A 14,965-nucleotide genomic window follows, 5' to 3' on the forward strand; every position below is an offset into this window, starting at 1 on the left:
GTATCATGTTGGGGATTCTACAGTGATGTTTCTATATCATGTTGGGGATTCTACAGTGATGTTTCTATATCATGTTGGGGATTCTACAGTGATGTTTCTGTATCATGTTGGGGATTCTACTGTGATGTTTCTGTATCATGTTGGGGATTCTACAGTGATGCTTCTATATCATTTTGGGGATTCTACAGTCATGTTTCTATATCATGTTGGGGATTCTACAGTTATGTTTCTGTATCATGTTGGGGATTCTACAGTAACATGCAGTAGCATCAGTGGAGGTAGAGAAGACACAGAATTGCTGCTCTTTGTCTTTAAGTTTTTTTCTATTTCATTTAATTTGCACAGAAGGTAAAATGTGTGATTTCATGCGTGCTGGCTCCGTATGTGATCTACATGCAAAGGGGGATGAAATAGACTGAGCGTAATGTAGCTGCTGACCTCAATGTACTTTGTGAAGCCAATTTTACTGGATCCTAGAAGACTCTGGTTTATGGCATGTACAACAACCAATGGGAATGCTCTATTTCAACACAGTAACCAATGAGACTAACTCAATGAGAATTCTGACTTGGGGTGTATCTCGTGAAGCCACAGTTCCTGCAGTCAATGGAACAGCTCCGTCAAACACACAGCAGCCGATGGTACAGCTCTACTGCAAAACTGAGGCCAATGGAATTGCTCTGCTGCAACACACACAGCAGCCAATGGGACAGATCTGCTGCAACACAACAGCCAATGGAATTGCTCTGCTGCAACACACACAGCAGCCAATGGAACTGCTCTGTTGCAATACAACAGCCAACAGAACTGCTCTGCTGCAACACAACAGCCAATGGAATTGCTCTGCTGCAACACACCAGCCAATGGAATTGCTCTGCTGCAACACAACAGCCAATGGAATTGCTCTGCTGCAACACAACAGCCAATGGAACTGCTCTGCTGCAACACAACAGCCAATGGAAGTGCTCTGTTGCAACACAACAGCCAACGGAACTGCTCTGCTGCAACACAACAGCCAATGGAATTGCTCTGCTGCAACACAACAGCCAATGGAATTGCTCTGTTGCAACACAACAGCCAACAGAACTGCTCTGCTGCAACACAACAGCCAATGGAATTGCTCTGCTGCAACACAACAACCAATGGAACTGCTCTGTTGCAATACAACAACCAATGGAATTGCTCTGCTGCAACACAACAACCAATGGAATTGCTCTGTTGCAACACAACATCAGCTGAGGAAGTTCTAGAGCAGGGGATGATTCCTCCTATATCTTCTCCTGTAACTCCTGTAACTCCCACCTCTCTGGACCCAGGGCATATCTGCCAGTACACACACCACACACACCACACACACCACACACACCACACACACACATATATAAGACAAACAAACAAATCATTTGAATGTCATTAACATAAAATGATTGACATATTTAGCAATTATAAATTAACATTGTGAAAATAGCCTTACAAAGTCATGTTGAGTTGAGTTATTCCTGTCAATTGTTTGGTAAAAAAAGAATCCATCCCCCTTCTCACAAAGACGTCCTGTTCCAGAAAAGCTGTGTAAAATGAGAACCATCTTGTGAACTCTTGTGCTCCTGTCATCACAGTCACAGGATTTGATTATGGTGTGATGTATGTTTTTTCTGATTGGTTTATATACCATCACACCTCAGCAAATTGAGACTCGATTTTGTTCTTATATATGGTGTCCATATTAGGACAGCCTCAGCAGGACTTGAGACTGAGGTGTTCCTAATATGGACACCTTACTTCCGTTATGTATCAGTCAGCGTTTGCACTGATTGCTGATTGGCTCTCAGCCGTGGTATATCAGACCGTATACCACGGGTATGACGCAACATTTATTTTTACTGCTCTAATTATGTTGGTAACCAGTTTATAATAGAAATAAGGTACCTCAGGGGTTTGTGGTATATGGCCAATGTACCACGGTACCTCAGGGGTTTGTGGTATATGGCCAATGTACCACGGCTAAGGGCTGTATCCAGCACAGGAGGTTGGTGGCACCTTCATTTGGTAATGGCTGTGGTAATGGCTGGAGTGGAATAGGTGGGATGGTATCAAACACATGGTTAAAAGCCATTCCATTTGCTCCATTCCAGGCGTTATTATGAGCCGTTCTCCCCTCAGCAGCCTCTGCGTTGCGTTGTGACTAAGAACAGCCCGTAGCCGTGGTATAATGGCCGTATACCACACCTCCTCAGGCCTTATTGCTTCATTATATAATGACTCCGTAGTTTGAATAGGTAATACCATGGTGACCTGAAACCATTGAAATAGTATTTGTTTTCTTTCCAACACTGACCACGTCATTGAGTCTGTCTGGAGTGCAAGATGGACAGGGTTTGCCATATTCAGACCATTTCATTGGTCCCACCGTGCCAGGCAAGCTCAATGAAGCACAACCTAAAGAATATGAAATAAATGAAATAATATTTGAACCCATGTCTACTCTGTACTCCCTATGTGGACTTGATATAGGTCTTATATCCCCATAGAGTAGGGTCATTCACTCAGTAGGGGGAGGCGGTGAGGGAAAACATACTGTAACTGAATGCAGTGACCTCATGTGACATACAGCTCTGGAAAGCTTGATGATACTGTTTACCATTGGCTCAAACCCATTACAGATTATTATATTAACATTCATTTGCATGCACGGCAAAAAGGCTATTTTAAACATGACGACAAAAACACATTTTCTTGAAGAGTTGAACAGAGAGAGCTGCTGGATTCGTGTAAATGCCAGATGGGCTGGCCCCTCTTCAGCCCAGTGGGCCTGTCTAAATCAGGGGGGTTTCTACACAATAATAATGATGTGTCTAATAATGGGGGAACACATTAGATATACCCAGGCCTATTCCTGGTCCCAGTCCAGTCCTGCATTATTAACATGTACAATATATAGTATTTCTAACAGACTTGGGTAGCCAGACTGAATGAAGAAAACCACTGTCTTTTCTTCTACTTTCTGATCCCATCTTCTAAAAAACATTTCAGAAAAATAAAACACTTGTCACGATTACAACACTAACAACTCACAAGTCGAATATGAAGTCAGATTTTCCAGGTCGTAACCTTTTGTGTTTGGGAAGAAAAAAAAATATTCTGAAATTGGTGGCTTTACATGAATGTATAGAATGTGATGATAATCAACAGTATCACACTCATCATCATTATCTTCATCATCACCACCATCATCATCATCATCATCACCATCATTATCTTCATCATCATCATGATCATCACCATCACCATCATTATCTTCATCATCGTCATCATTTTCTTCATCTTCATCTTCACCATCATCAACATCATCACCACCATCATCAACCCTCATCATCATCACCATCATCATCATCACCACCACCAACATCATCATCACCATCAACATTATTATCACTAGCTGGATCCGTTATCTGTGTCAGCCCCGTTATCTGTGTCAGCCCCGTTATCTGTGTCAGCCCCTGGATTCGTAGAAAGTCTCTTGTACCTTTATGGTAAAAGAAGCAGCTGCCATGTTGTCAGGGGTCCCAGAGCCATACATCCAGAGAGTTGGGCCAACTTTTACAATGTTCAATATTGTTCTAATTATAGACATAGCACTGTTTTGAATATCCTCAATGTATTGGGTCGCTAACATGGCTGCCATACTTTAAATACATGGTTTTCATGGGTCCTGTCCTGGTCCTCAGGTCAGGTAAGGGGGCCACTATGGGGGTAGAACCCAGCGGTGGTGACCTTACACTGGGGTCAACTCTACAGGAACGCTGCCTCTGTCCGAGTCCCAAATAGCACTATATAGGGAATAGGGTGCAATTGGGGAAGCAACCTATCTCTCTGGTCCTATACAAACTCAGGTTGAACTGATCTACAACTCTCTATCTCTCCCTCTCCCCCTCTCTCCCTCTCCCCCTCTCTCTCTCTCCCCTCTCTCTCTCTCTCCCCCTCTCTCTCTCACCTCTCTCTCTCCCCTCTCACTCTCCCCCCCCTCTCTCACTCTCTCGCTCTCTCTCTCTCGCTCGCTCTCTCTGTCGTCATCCAACCAGAATGGACAGCAAGGTCAAGGGGGTATCTCATCAAAAGCTTTACAAAGAACTATGAAGGGTATGAATATGTATTCATGTATTGGTGTTGTTTGTTCTATCATGATTTCCTCTGTTTTTCTGGTAGTCATGGTAGTCCTGGTAGTCCTGGTAGTCCTGGTAGTCCTGGTAGTCATGGTAGTCATGGTAGTCCTGGTAGTCATGGTAGTCATGGTAGTCATGTGGCCTGTTTTTTGTTGGTGTTGTTTGAATGTCCAGTTCATTCTTCCTGTACTGTCTCCAGTACCAGAAAACACATCACAATTTAACACAACAACAACAATAACAATAACAACAACAACAACAACAACAACATATACCAGAGGCTAAAGCTAAGACCCTGTATTTAGCAACTTGAGGTTTCTGGGTATTATTTTACACATTTAGCTTTGGAAGTTGTTTTTATTCTTCTCCGTTTTGGCTTTGTGAACATGCAGCAGTGAGTTCTGCAGCAGCAGTGAGTCCTGCAGCAGCAGTGAGTCCTGCAGCAGCAGTGAGTCCTGCAGCAGCAGTGAGTCCTGCAGCAGCAGTGAGTCCATGCTGTGTGTCTGACTGTCTGTTGAAGAGAAAACACATATCAATCCATGTAGCTCGCAGGACATCCACTGTCATAGGACGACAGAGGGGTTCAACATGGGAGGCCTGGTCTGGGTCAGAGGGTTCCAACATGGGAGGTCTGGTCTGGGTCAGAGGGGTCCAACATGGGAGGTCTGGGTCAGAGGGGTCCAACATGGGAGGTCTGGTCTGGGTCAGAGGGTTCCAACATGGGAGGTCTGGGTCAGAGGGTTCCAACATGGGAGGTCTGGTCTGGGTCAGAGGGGTCCAACATGGGAGGTCTGGTCTGGGTCAGAGGGTTCCAACATGGGAGGTCTGGGTCAGAGGGGTCCAACATGGGAGGTCTGGTCTGGGTCAGAGGGTTCCAACATGGGAGGTCTAGCTTGTCCTATGTTTCTCTCATTTGGCTGTGGATTGGAGAGGGACGAGTAGGTGTCTCTCTCCTACTAACACTGTTTCAGGGTGACGATACGAACATTGAGACACACACTGGTCCTGGGTCTGTCAAGGCCATCTCGCTCATTAACATTGGTCCAGGGTGACGGCCATTGAGAAACACACCTCTCCTGAAACACACTGCCCAGCTCCAGAGTGTTACCAGGGTGTTACGTCATTAATCTTCCCCGTCCTCTCCAGTCTCTGCTGTAGTTACCAGGGTGTTACGTCATTAATCTTCCCCGTCCTCTCCAGTCTCTGCTGTAGTTACCAGGGTGTTACGTTATTAATCTTCCCCGTCCTCTCCAGTCTCAGAGGTGGCTCTCTGCATTTCCTCTAGGAGCCTCGTAACACTCTGACACCCTGTTCGTCAAGCAGATATCATCCATATTATCCTCTATCAGTGTGTGACTACAGCTGATGGTGCCCTCACGTGGTAGGGAGGGAAACTGCATGGACGACCCCGTGTTCTTCCTGCTCCGCCCCATGCCATTCTGACAGCTCACTACCAGGAGGTGCTTCTCCTCTGGGGAGCAGCCTGGGCCCTGGCCAGGGGGAGCAGGGGAGGAGGTGGTGATGTCAGGGAGGTGGGGGTGGAGGAGCAGGGAGGAGGGGTGCGAGGGGTCGTGACCCAGCAGGCTGCTGCTCTTAGTGTTGAGGTGGGGCGTCTGGCTATAGGTGTGGCGGTACTCCTCCTCTATGTTACGACCCAGCTTCCAACGCTTCCACTTCTTCAGGATCTCTGACTGGACCTTGGGGAGGAGAGGGGGAGAGGTAGAGAGGGGGAGAGGGAGAGGGGGATAGAGGGAGAGAGAGAGAGAGAGAGAGAGAGAGAGAGACAGAGATGTATGTGTGATGTTCACGTTAAATTGAGAGTTGTTCAGGTAAATGTGAGACCAAGTTTAGTGGATAAGAGCTAGGACAAGAGAAGAGAAACAGAGAGGATACATCCTCCATGAAAGATGTATGAAAGAGGGAGAAAGAGAAGAATAGGAGGAGAAGAGGTCTTACCTCTTTGTTGACAAAGCAGTATAAGATAGCTACCAGCAGACCCTGTAGAAACACCAAGTTCTGAGTCAACACACACGACCATTATCAAATGTGACACATTCAGTGTATTCGGAAAGTATTCAGACCCCTTGACTTTTTCCACATTTTGTTACGTTACAGCCTTATTCTAAAATGGATTAAATGAATAAAACAATCATCATCAATCTACACATAATACCCCATAATGACAAAGCGAAAACAGTTTTTAGAAATGTTTACAAATAAGAAAAATAAGAAACTGAAATATGACATTTACATAATTATTCAGACCCTTTCACTATGAGACTAGAAATTGAGCTCAGGTGCATCTTGTTTCCATTGATCATCCTTGAGACGTTTCTACAACTTGATTGGAGTCCAGATGTGGTAAATTAGATTGATTGGACATGATTTGGAAAGTCACACACCTGTCTATATAAGGTCCCACAGCTGACAGTGCATGTCAGAGTAAAAACCAAGCCATGAGGTCAAAGGAGTTGTCCGTGGAGCTCCAAGACAGGATTGTGTCGAGGCACAAATCTGGGGAAGGGTACCAAGAAAATGTCCCCAGAAACACAGTGGCCTCTATCATTCTTAAATGGAAGAAGTTTGGAACCACCAAGAATCTTCCTAGAGCTGGCCACCCGGCCAAACTGAGCAATCGGGGAAGAAGGGCCTTGGTCAGGGAGGTGACCAAGAACCCGATGGTCACTTTGACAGAGCTCCAGAGTTCCTCTATGGTGATGGGAGAACCTTCTAGAAGGAAAACCATCTTTGCAGCACCACCAATCAGGCCTTTATGTTAGAGTGGCCAGACTGAAGCCACTCCTCAGTGAAAGGCACATGACAGCCCGCTTCAAGTTTGCCCAAAGGCACCTAAAGGATTCTCTGGTCTGATGAAACCAAGATTAAACTCTTTGGCCTGAATGCCAAGCATCACATCTGGAGGAAACATGGCACCATCACTATGGTCTCTCTCTCTCTCACTCCCTCTATCTTTCTCTGTGTTTTTTTTCAGATGTACAGGACTGTTAGAGTCACTGTTCATTTTCTCTCTGTGCTTCTCAATGTTTGTGTGTCTCTCTCTCGCTCTGTTTCTCTCAGATGTAGGGGTGTTAGTGTCACTGTCACAACTCAATACTGGACACAGGCTTCTACTGTGTGATCTCTGACTGAGACTTGAGTACGGCTCCAGAGAATACAGAATCCTTCTTACTTTCAGACAGGATACTCTCTGTATGTACATGTTACACAAATACATTTACCTTCACAATGTAACAGAGGACGGAAAGCTGTGTTCTGTGTCTCGGGCTGTACAGTCGTGGCCAAAAGTTTTGAGAATGACACAAATATTAATTTCCACAAAGTTTGCTGCTTCAGTGTCTTTAGATATTTTTGTCAGATGTTACTATGGAATACTGAAGTATATTTAGAAGCATTTCATAAGTGTCAAAGGCTTTTATTGACAATTACATGAAGTTGATGCAAAGAGTGAATATTTGTAGTGTTGACCCTTCTTTTTCAAGACCTCTGCAACCCGCCTTGGCATGTTGTCAATTAACTTCTGGGACACATCCTGACTGATGGCAGCCCATTCTTGCATAATCAATGCTTGGAGTTTGTCAGAATTTGTGGGTTTTTGTTTGTCCACCCACCTCTTGAGGATTGACCACAAGTTCTCAATGGGATTAAGGTCTGGGGAGTTTCCTGGCCATGGACCCAAAATATGGATGTTTTGTTCCCCGAGCCACTTAGTTATCACTTTTGCCTTATGGCAAAGTGCTCCATCATGCTGGAAAAGGCATTGTTCGTTACCAAACTGTTCCTGGATGGTTGGGAGAAGTTGCTCTCGGAGGATGTGTTGGTACCATTCTTTATTCATGGCTGTGTTCTTAGGCAAAATTGTGAGTGAGCCCACTCCCTTGGCTGACAAGCAACCCCACACATGAAAGGTCTCAGGATGCTTTACTGTTGGCATGACAAAGGACTGATGGTAGCGCTCACCTTGTCTTCTCCGTACAAGCTTTTTTCTGGATGCCCCAAACAATCGGAAAGGGGATTCATCAGAGAAAATGACTTTACCCCAGTCCTCAGCAGTCCAATCCCTGTACCTTTTGCAGAATATCAGTCTGTCCTTGATGTTTTTCCTGTAGCGAACCTGCTTCTTTGCTGCCCTTCTTGACACCAAAAGTCTTCGCCTCACTGTGCGTGCAGATGCACTCACACCTGCCTGCTGCCATTCCTGAGCAATCTTACAGGCAGCAATATCCTTGCCTGTGAAGCCCTTTTTGTGCAAAGCAATGATGAAGGCACGTGTTTCCTTGCAGGTAACCATGTTTGACAGAGGAAGCACAATGATTCCAAGCACCACTCCCCTTTTGAAGCTTCCAGTCTGTTATTCGAACTCAATCAGCATGACAGAGTGATCTCCAGCCTTGTCCTTGTCAACACTCACACCTGTGTTAACGAGATAATCACTCACATGATGTCAGCTGGTCTTTTTGTGGCAGGGCTGAAATGCAGTGAAAATGTTTTTTGGGGATTCAGTTCATTTGCATGGCAAAGAGGGACTTTGCAATTAATTGCAATTCATCTGATCACTCTTTATAACATTCTGGAGTATATGCAAATTGCCATCATACAAACTGAGGCAGCAGACTTTGTGAAAATTAGTATTTGTGTCATTCTCAAAACTTTTGGCCACGACTGTACATGATGAAAGGCAGTTTGGGTCTTGTCTGTAGCATAGAGCTGTATTTGGGTGGCTAAAGGGGTCTTGTCTGTAGCATAAAGCTGTCTGGGTGGTAAAGAGGTCTTGTCTGTAGCATAGAGCTGTCTGGTTGGTAAAGGGGTCTTGTCTGTAGCATAAAGCTGTCTGGGTGGTAAAGAGGTCTTGTCTGTAGCATAGAGCTGTCTGGTTGGTAAAGGGGTCTTGTCAGCAGCATAGAGCTGTATATGGGTGGCTAAAGAGGTCTTGTCAGCAGCATAGAGCTGTATTTGGGTGGCTAAAGGGGTCTTGTCTGTAGCATAGAGCTGTCTTTGGGTGGCTAAAGCGGTCTTGTCTGTAGCATAGAGCTGTCTTTGGGTGGCTAAAGGGGTCTTGTCTGTAGCATAAAGCTGTCTGGGTGGCTAAAGGGGTCTTGTCTGTAGCATAGAGCTGTCTGGGTGGTAAAGGGGTCTTGTCTGTAGCATAGAGCTGTCTGGGTGGTAAAGAGGTCTTGTCTGTAGCATAAAGCTGTCTGGGTGGCTAAAGAGGTCTTGTCTGTAGCATAAAGCTGTCTGGGTGGCTAAAGGGGTCTTGTCTGTAGCATAAAGCTGTCTGGGTGGCTAAAGGGGTCTTGTCTGTAGCATAAAGCTGTCTGGGTGGCTAAAGGGGTCTTGTCTGTAGCATAAAGCTGTCTGGGTGGCTAAAGGGGTCTTGTCTGTAGCATAAAGCTGTCTTGGTAGAGCTGTTGTTAGTGATGTGATTATTGTGGCAGATGTTTGTGTAGATAGCACATGTTATGGTAAGGTTTTCAATATATCACAAACTGTTTTTGCATATTGGTTTGTTGTATCTTTGTTGCTTTCTCTCCAGCTCTCTCACTCTCTCTCCATCTCTCTTTCTGGGTCTTACTCTCTTTGAGTATCTTGTTTCTGTCTCTGTGTCTCTCTCTCCCCCCCTCTCCACCTCCCAATTCCCCTATCTCTCTCTCTCTCTCTCTCTCTCTCTCTCTCTCTCTCTCTCTCTCTCTCTCTCTCTCTCTCTCTCCGCTCCCATAATAACATGGAACACCCTTTGGATGGGGAGAAGACTGAGAGAGAAGACTGAGAGACAAGACTGAGAGACAAGACTGAGAGACAAGACTGAGAGACAAGACTGAGAGACAAGACTGAGAGACAAGACTGAGAGAGAAGACTGAGAGACAAGACTGAGAGACAAGACTGAGAGACAAGACTGAGAGACAAGACTGAGAGACAAGACTGAGAGACAAGACTGAGAGACAAGACTGAGAGACAAGACTGAGAGAGAAGACTGAGAGAGAAGACTGAGAGAGAAGACTGAGAGAGAAGACTGAGAGAGGAGAGTAATTCACTGAATAAGAAGGGCATGTGGTGCTCAAAGACTCTAAATGTAAACTCTGTCACTGTCCTGATCACTCTTGGGCTGCATCCCAAACAGCACCCTATTCATCAGTGCACTAGTTTGACCAGAGGCCATATATGGGGAGAGGTTAGTAGTGGGAGTAGTGCACTATATTGGGAATAGGGCTCTGGTCTAAAGTAGTGCACTATATAGGCAATAGGGTGCCAACTAGGATATATAGCCAGGCCTGACGCCATCAAAATACCAAGGGTAGCTAGCTACTACCACATTGGGTTGGGAGATGAGGAATTCATAATGCAACGCCTTCTGAATGAAGAGAGTAGACCGAATCACTCAGAGTAGAAGAACCGAATCACTCAGAGTAGAAGGACTGAATCACTCGGAGTAGAAGGACCGAATCACTCAGAGTAGAAGGACCGAATCACTCAGAGTAGAAGGACCGAATCACTCGGAGTAGAAGGACCGAATCCAGTGGTGTGGGGGCTGTGCTTTGGCAAAGTGGGTGGGGTTATATCCTGCCTGTTTGGCCCTGTCCGGGGGTATCATCGGATGGGGCCACAGTGTCTCCTGACCCCTCCTGTCTCAGCCTCCAGTATTTATGCTGCAGTAGTTTATGTGTTGGGGGGCTAGGGTCAGTCTGTTACATCTGGAGTATTTCTCTTGTCTTATCCGGTGTCCTGTGTGAATTTAAATATGCTCTCTCTAATTCTCTCTTTCTTTCTTTCTTTCTTTCTTTCTTTCTTTCTTTCTTTCTTTCTTTCTTTCTTTCTTTCTTTCTTTCTTTCTTTCTTTCTTTCTTTCTCTCAGAGGACCTGAGCCCTAGGACCATGCCTCAGGACTACCTGGCATGATGACTCCTTGCTGTCCCCAGTCCACCTGGCCGTGCTGCTGCTCCAGTTTCAACTGTTCTGCCTGCGGCTATGGAACCCTGATCTGTTCACCGGATGTGCTACCTGTCCCAGACCTGCTGTCCCAGACCTGCTGGAACCCTGACCTGTTCACCGGACGTGCTACCTGTCCCAGACCTGCTGTTTTCAACTCTCTAGAGACAGCAGGAGCGGTAGAGATACTCTCAAAGATCGGCTATGAAAAAGCCAACTGACACTTACTCTTGAGTTGCTGACTTGTTGCACCCTCGACAACTACTATGATTATTATTATTTGACCATGCTGGTCATTTATGAACATTTTAACATCTTGGCCATGTTCTGTTATAATCTCCGCCCCGGCACAGCCAGAAGAGGACTGGCCACCCCTCATAACCTGGTTCCTCTCTAGGTTTCTTCCTAGGTTTTGGCCTTTCTAGGGAGTTTTTCCTAGTCACCGTGCTTCTACACCTGCATTGCTTGCTGTTTGGGGTTTTAGACTGGGTTTCTGTACAGCACTTTGAGATATCAGCTGATGTAAGAAGGGCTATATAAATACTATATAAAAAGATTTGATTTGATTTGAATCACTCGGAGTAGAAGGACCGAATCACTCGGAGTAGAAGGACCGAATCACTCGGAGTAGAAGGACCGAATCACTCGGAGTAGAAGGACCGAATCACTCGGAGTAGAAGGACCGAATCACTCGGAGTAGAAGGACCGAATCACTCAGAGTAGAAGGACCGAATCACTCAGAGTAGAAGGACCGAATCACTCAGAGTAGAAGGACCGAATCACTCAGAGTAGAAGGACCGAATCACTCAGAGTAGAAGGACCGAATCACTCAGAGTAGAAGGACCGAATCACTCAGAGTAGAAGGACCGAATCACTCAGAGTAGAAGGACCGAATCACTCAGAGTAGAAGGACCGAATCACTCAGAGTAGAAGGACCGAATCACTCAGAGTAGAAGGACCGAATCACTCAGAGTAGAAGGACCGAATCACTCAGAGTAGAAGGACCGAATCACTCAGAGTAGAAGGACCGAATCACTCAGAGTAGAAGGACCCAATCACTCAGAGTAGGCATATAGTGCTCCAAGACTCATAATGACATGGTGACACACACACACACACACACACACACACACACACACACACACACACACACACACACACACACACACACACACACACACACACACACACACACACACACACACACACACACACACAGAGAGAGAGACTCTAAATGACTCTGAGACTAGAGGCAGTAGTTCACAGATGGCATTCAAGCTACTGAGGGTATTCACATTCACACAGAAGGCAGTAGCTGTTGTTAGATTGTTGTTTGAGTCAAAGTTATTCTGTCCATGTGGTTATGAACCAGCTTGTGGATCTGCCCTCTTTTATAACTCAGTTTGAATAGTTACTGGACAAATGTTTTATCTAGATTTATCTTACGGTCAACACATCAAACTCCGTCCATGAGAGTAGGTCACGTACTGCTTGTGACTGCAGTATGTATGGTTAATGAATGTGTTATGAGGTCTCTATATTTAGGCACCCTTTAAGTGCGTCTGTGTGTGTGTGTGTGTGTCTGTGTGTGTGTGTGTGTGTCTGACCTGGAAAGAGGTGAAGAAGAGGTCGATGAAGAGTTTGGTGAGACGCAGGGCGATGGTGGCCTCGGTGGACTCATCTGTCACGAAGACAAACACCACCAAGTGGATCCCTAGTAGAGGGATCAGGGTTAGGGTAGACTTAGCCAACCTGGGAGAGAGAGAGGGAGGGGAGGGAAAGAAGAGGGGAGGGAAAGAGAGGGGAAGGAGAGAGAGAGAGAGGGAGAGGGGAGGGAGAGGGTGGGAGAGAGAGAGGGAGGGGAGAGGGGAGGGAGGGGAGGGAGGGAGAGGGGAGGGAGGGAGAGGGGAGGGAGAGAGAGATGGGAGAGGGGAGGGAGAGAGAGAGAGGGGAGGGGAGGGAAAGAGAAAGGGGGGAGAGGGGGAGGGAGAGAGGGGGAGGAAGATGGGAGGGAGAGAGAGAGAGAGGGAGAGGGGAGGGAGAGAGCGAGAGAGAGAGAGGGAGAGGGGAGGAAGAGGGGAGGGAGAGAGAGAGAGGAGAGGGAGAGAGAGAGGGAGAGGGGAGGGAGGGGGAGGGAGGGAGAGAGAGAGAGGGGGGAGGGGGAGGGAGAGAGAGAGAGGAGAGGGGAGGGAGAGGGGAGGGAGAGAGACGGGAGGGAGAGGGGAGTGAGAGAGGGGGGAGAGGGGGAAGGAGGGAGAGAGAGAAGGTTAGAGAGATGCAGGGAGAGAGGGAGAGGGGGAGAGAGAGAGGAAGAGAGATGGGGAGAGTGAGAGGGAGAGAGAGAGAGCTGAGATTAGGTTGATGATATTATAAACAGAGGAAAGGGTTTGCATTGTGAAAGAAAGAAAGAAAGAAAGAAAGAAAGAAAGAAAGAAAGAAAGAAAGAAAGAAAGAAAGAAAGAAAGAAAGAAAGAAAGAAAGAAAGAGCTCACCGGAACTTGTAGTCGGAGTATCTCATCTGGTGAGCCCTCAGTTTGGACACCAGGATCTTTATTATGTGGATGAAGATCAGGAAGTTAATCTGTAAAGAACAGGAAGTCAGAAACAAGTGATGACTTGTCAACATGCAGAACAGAACAGTGGTGGGTTTGCAAAGAGCTCCGTAGCACTACATTCTTAGAACAAAATGTACTTTAAAAGGGTTATTTTTCTGTCCCCATAGCAGAACCCTTTTGAAGAACCATTTTTGGTTCCAGGTAGAACCCCTTTGAGTTCCATGTAGAACCCTTTCCACAGACGGTTGTACATGGAACCCAAAAGGGTTCTACCTGGAACCAAAAAGGGTTCAACCTGCAACCAAAAAGGGTTATCCTATGGGCACAGCCGAAGAACACTTATGGAACTTTTTTCTGAGTGTACATACTGTAAAATCATAGGGCGGCACACAATTGGCCCAGCATCATCCAGGTTACGGTTTGGCCAGGATAGGCCATCATTGTAAATAAGAATTTGTTCTTAACTGACTTGCCTTGTTAAATAAAGGTTAAATAAAAGAAATCCCAAACAATCTTAGGGCGGGAATCAATCTGATCGCGCTTTGTTGGTAAACGGTAAATGCTGCATATAAACGCTGTAAATTTGGTAAACGGTAAACGCTGCATATGTCAAACACTGATTTACCGCTAATGGGATTGAATCCAGACTTGGTTACAGACATGTTGTGCTGCAGTATAGTCAACTCATTTGCTCCTTGTCATGGCAAACATGTTTAAATAGGAGTCCAAACAGATCTAGGACCGTCAGGCTAGCATGTTGAGAGCTACGTGAACAGATACAACTATGTCCGCTGACGTTGACTCAAACGAGGGTCTTAAACCAAACAGACCGTGATAAAGAGGCGAGGGTCCTAAACCAAACAGACCGTGATAAAGAGGCGAGGGTCCTAAACCAAACAGACCGTGATAAAGAGGCGAGGGTCCTAAACCAAACAGACCGTGATAAAGAGGCGAGGGTCCTAAACCAAACAGACCGTGATAAAGAGGCGAGGGTCCTAAACCAAACAGCCCGTGATAAAGAGGTGAGGGTCCTAAACCAAACAGCCCGTGATAAAGAGGTGAGGGTCCTAAACCAAACAGCCCGTGATAAAGAGGTGAGGGTCCTAAACCAAACAGACCGGGATAAAGAGGTGAGGGAGTGGCGCTGTGTTGTCATGGGCTACGTTAAACAGCAAAGCAGGAACTGACCTCACCACCCCTGTCTCTGTGAATACTCAAACACAGGAATTCCTGTAAGGTACAGGAACTACAGCCACTTAGGAAGAGGATTGATGTTAGGAAAGTATGTCGACTCAACTCCGGGTGTCT

The 14,965-nt window shown here is 46.1% G+C and overlaps 1 protein-coding gene across 2 annotated transcripts in view; it reads right to left on the reverse strand.

Moving 5' to 3' along the window:
* Window positions 1–304: 304 nt before the first annotated feature.
* Window positions 305–14,965, reverse strand: part of LOC106594483 (glucagon receptor) — a 293,979-nt gene continuing 279,318 nt past the window's right edge. The window contains exons 11-15 of one of the 2 annotated variants that reach the window (XM_045719695.1): window positions 13,595–13,683; window positions 12,710–12,854; window positions 6,117–6,158; window positions 5,377–5,857; window positions 305–5,322 (exon numbers count right to left, since the gene is read on the reverse strand). In XM_045719695.1, the coding sequence (XP_045575651.1) occupies window positions 5,417–5,857; window positions 6,117–6,158; window positions 12,710–12,854; window positions 13,595–13,683 (717 nt within the window). In that variant the 3' untranslated portion in view covers window positions 305–5,322; window positions 5,377–5,416. Of the gene's footprint in view, window positions 5,858–6,116; window positions 6,159–12,709; window positions 12,855–13,594; window positions 13,684–14,965 lie in introns of both variants that reach the window. The other variant, XM_045719694.1, reaches the window with a different exon arrangement.

The sequence above is a fragment of the Salmo salar genome, chromosome ssa06, assembly GCF_905237065.1.
Source record: "Salmo salar chromosome ssa06, Ssal_v3.1, whole genome shotgun sequence".
Classification (NCBI taxonomy): Eukaryota; Metazoa; Chordata; class Actinopteri; order Salmoniformes; family Salmonidae; genus Salmo; species Salmo salar.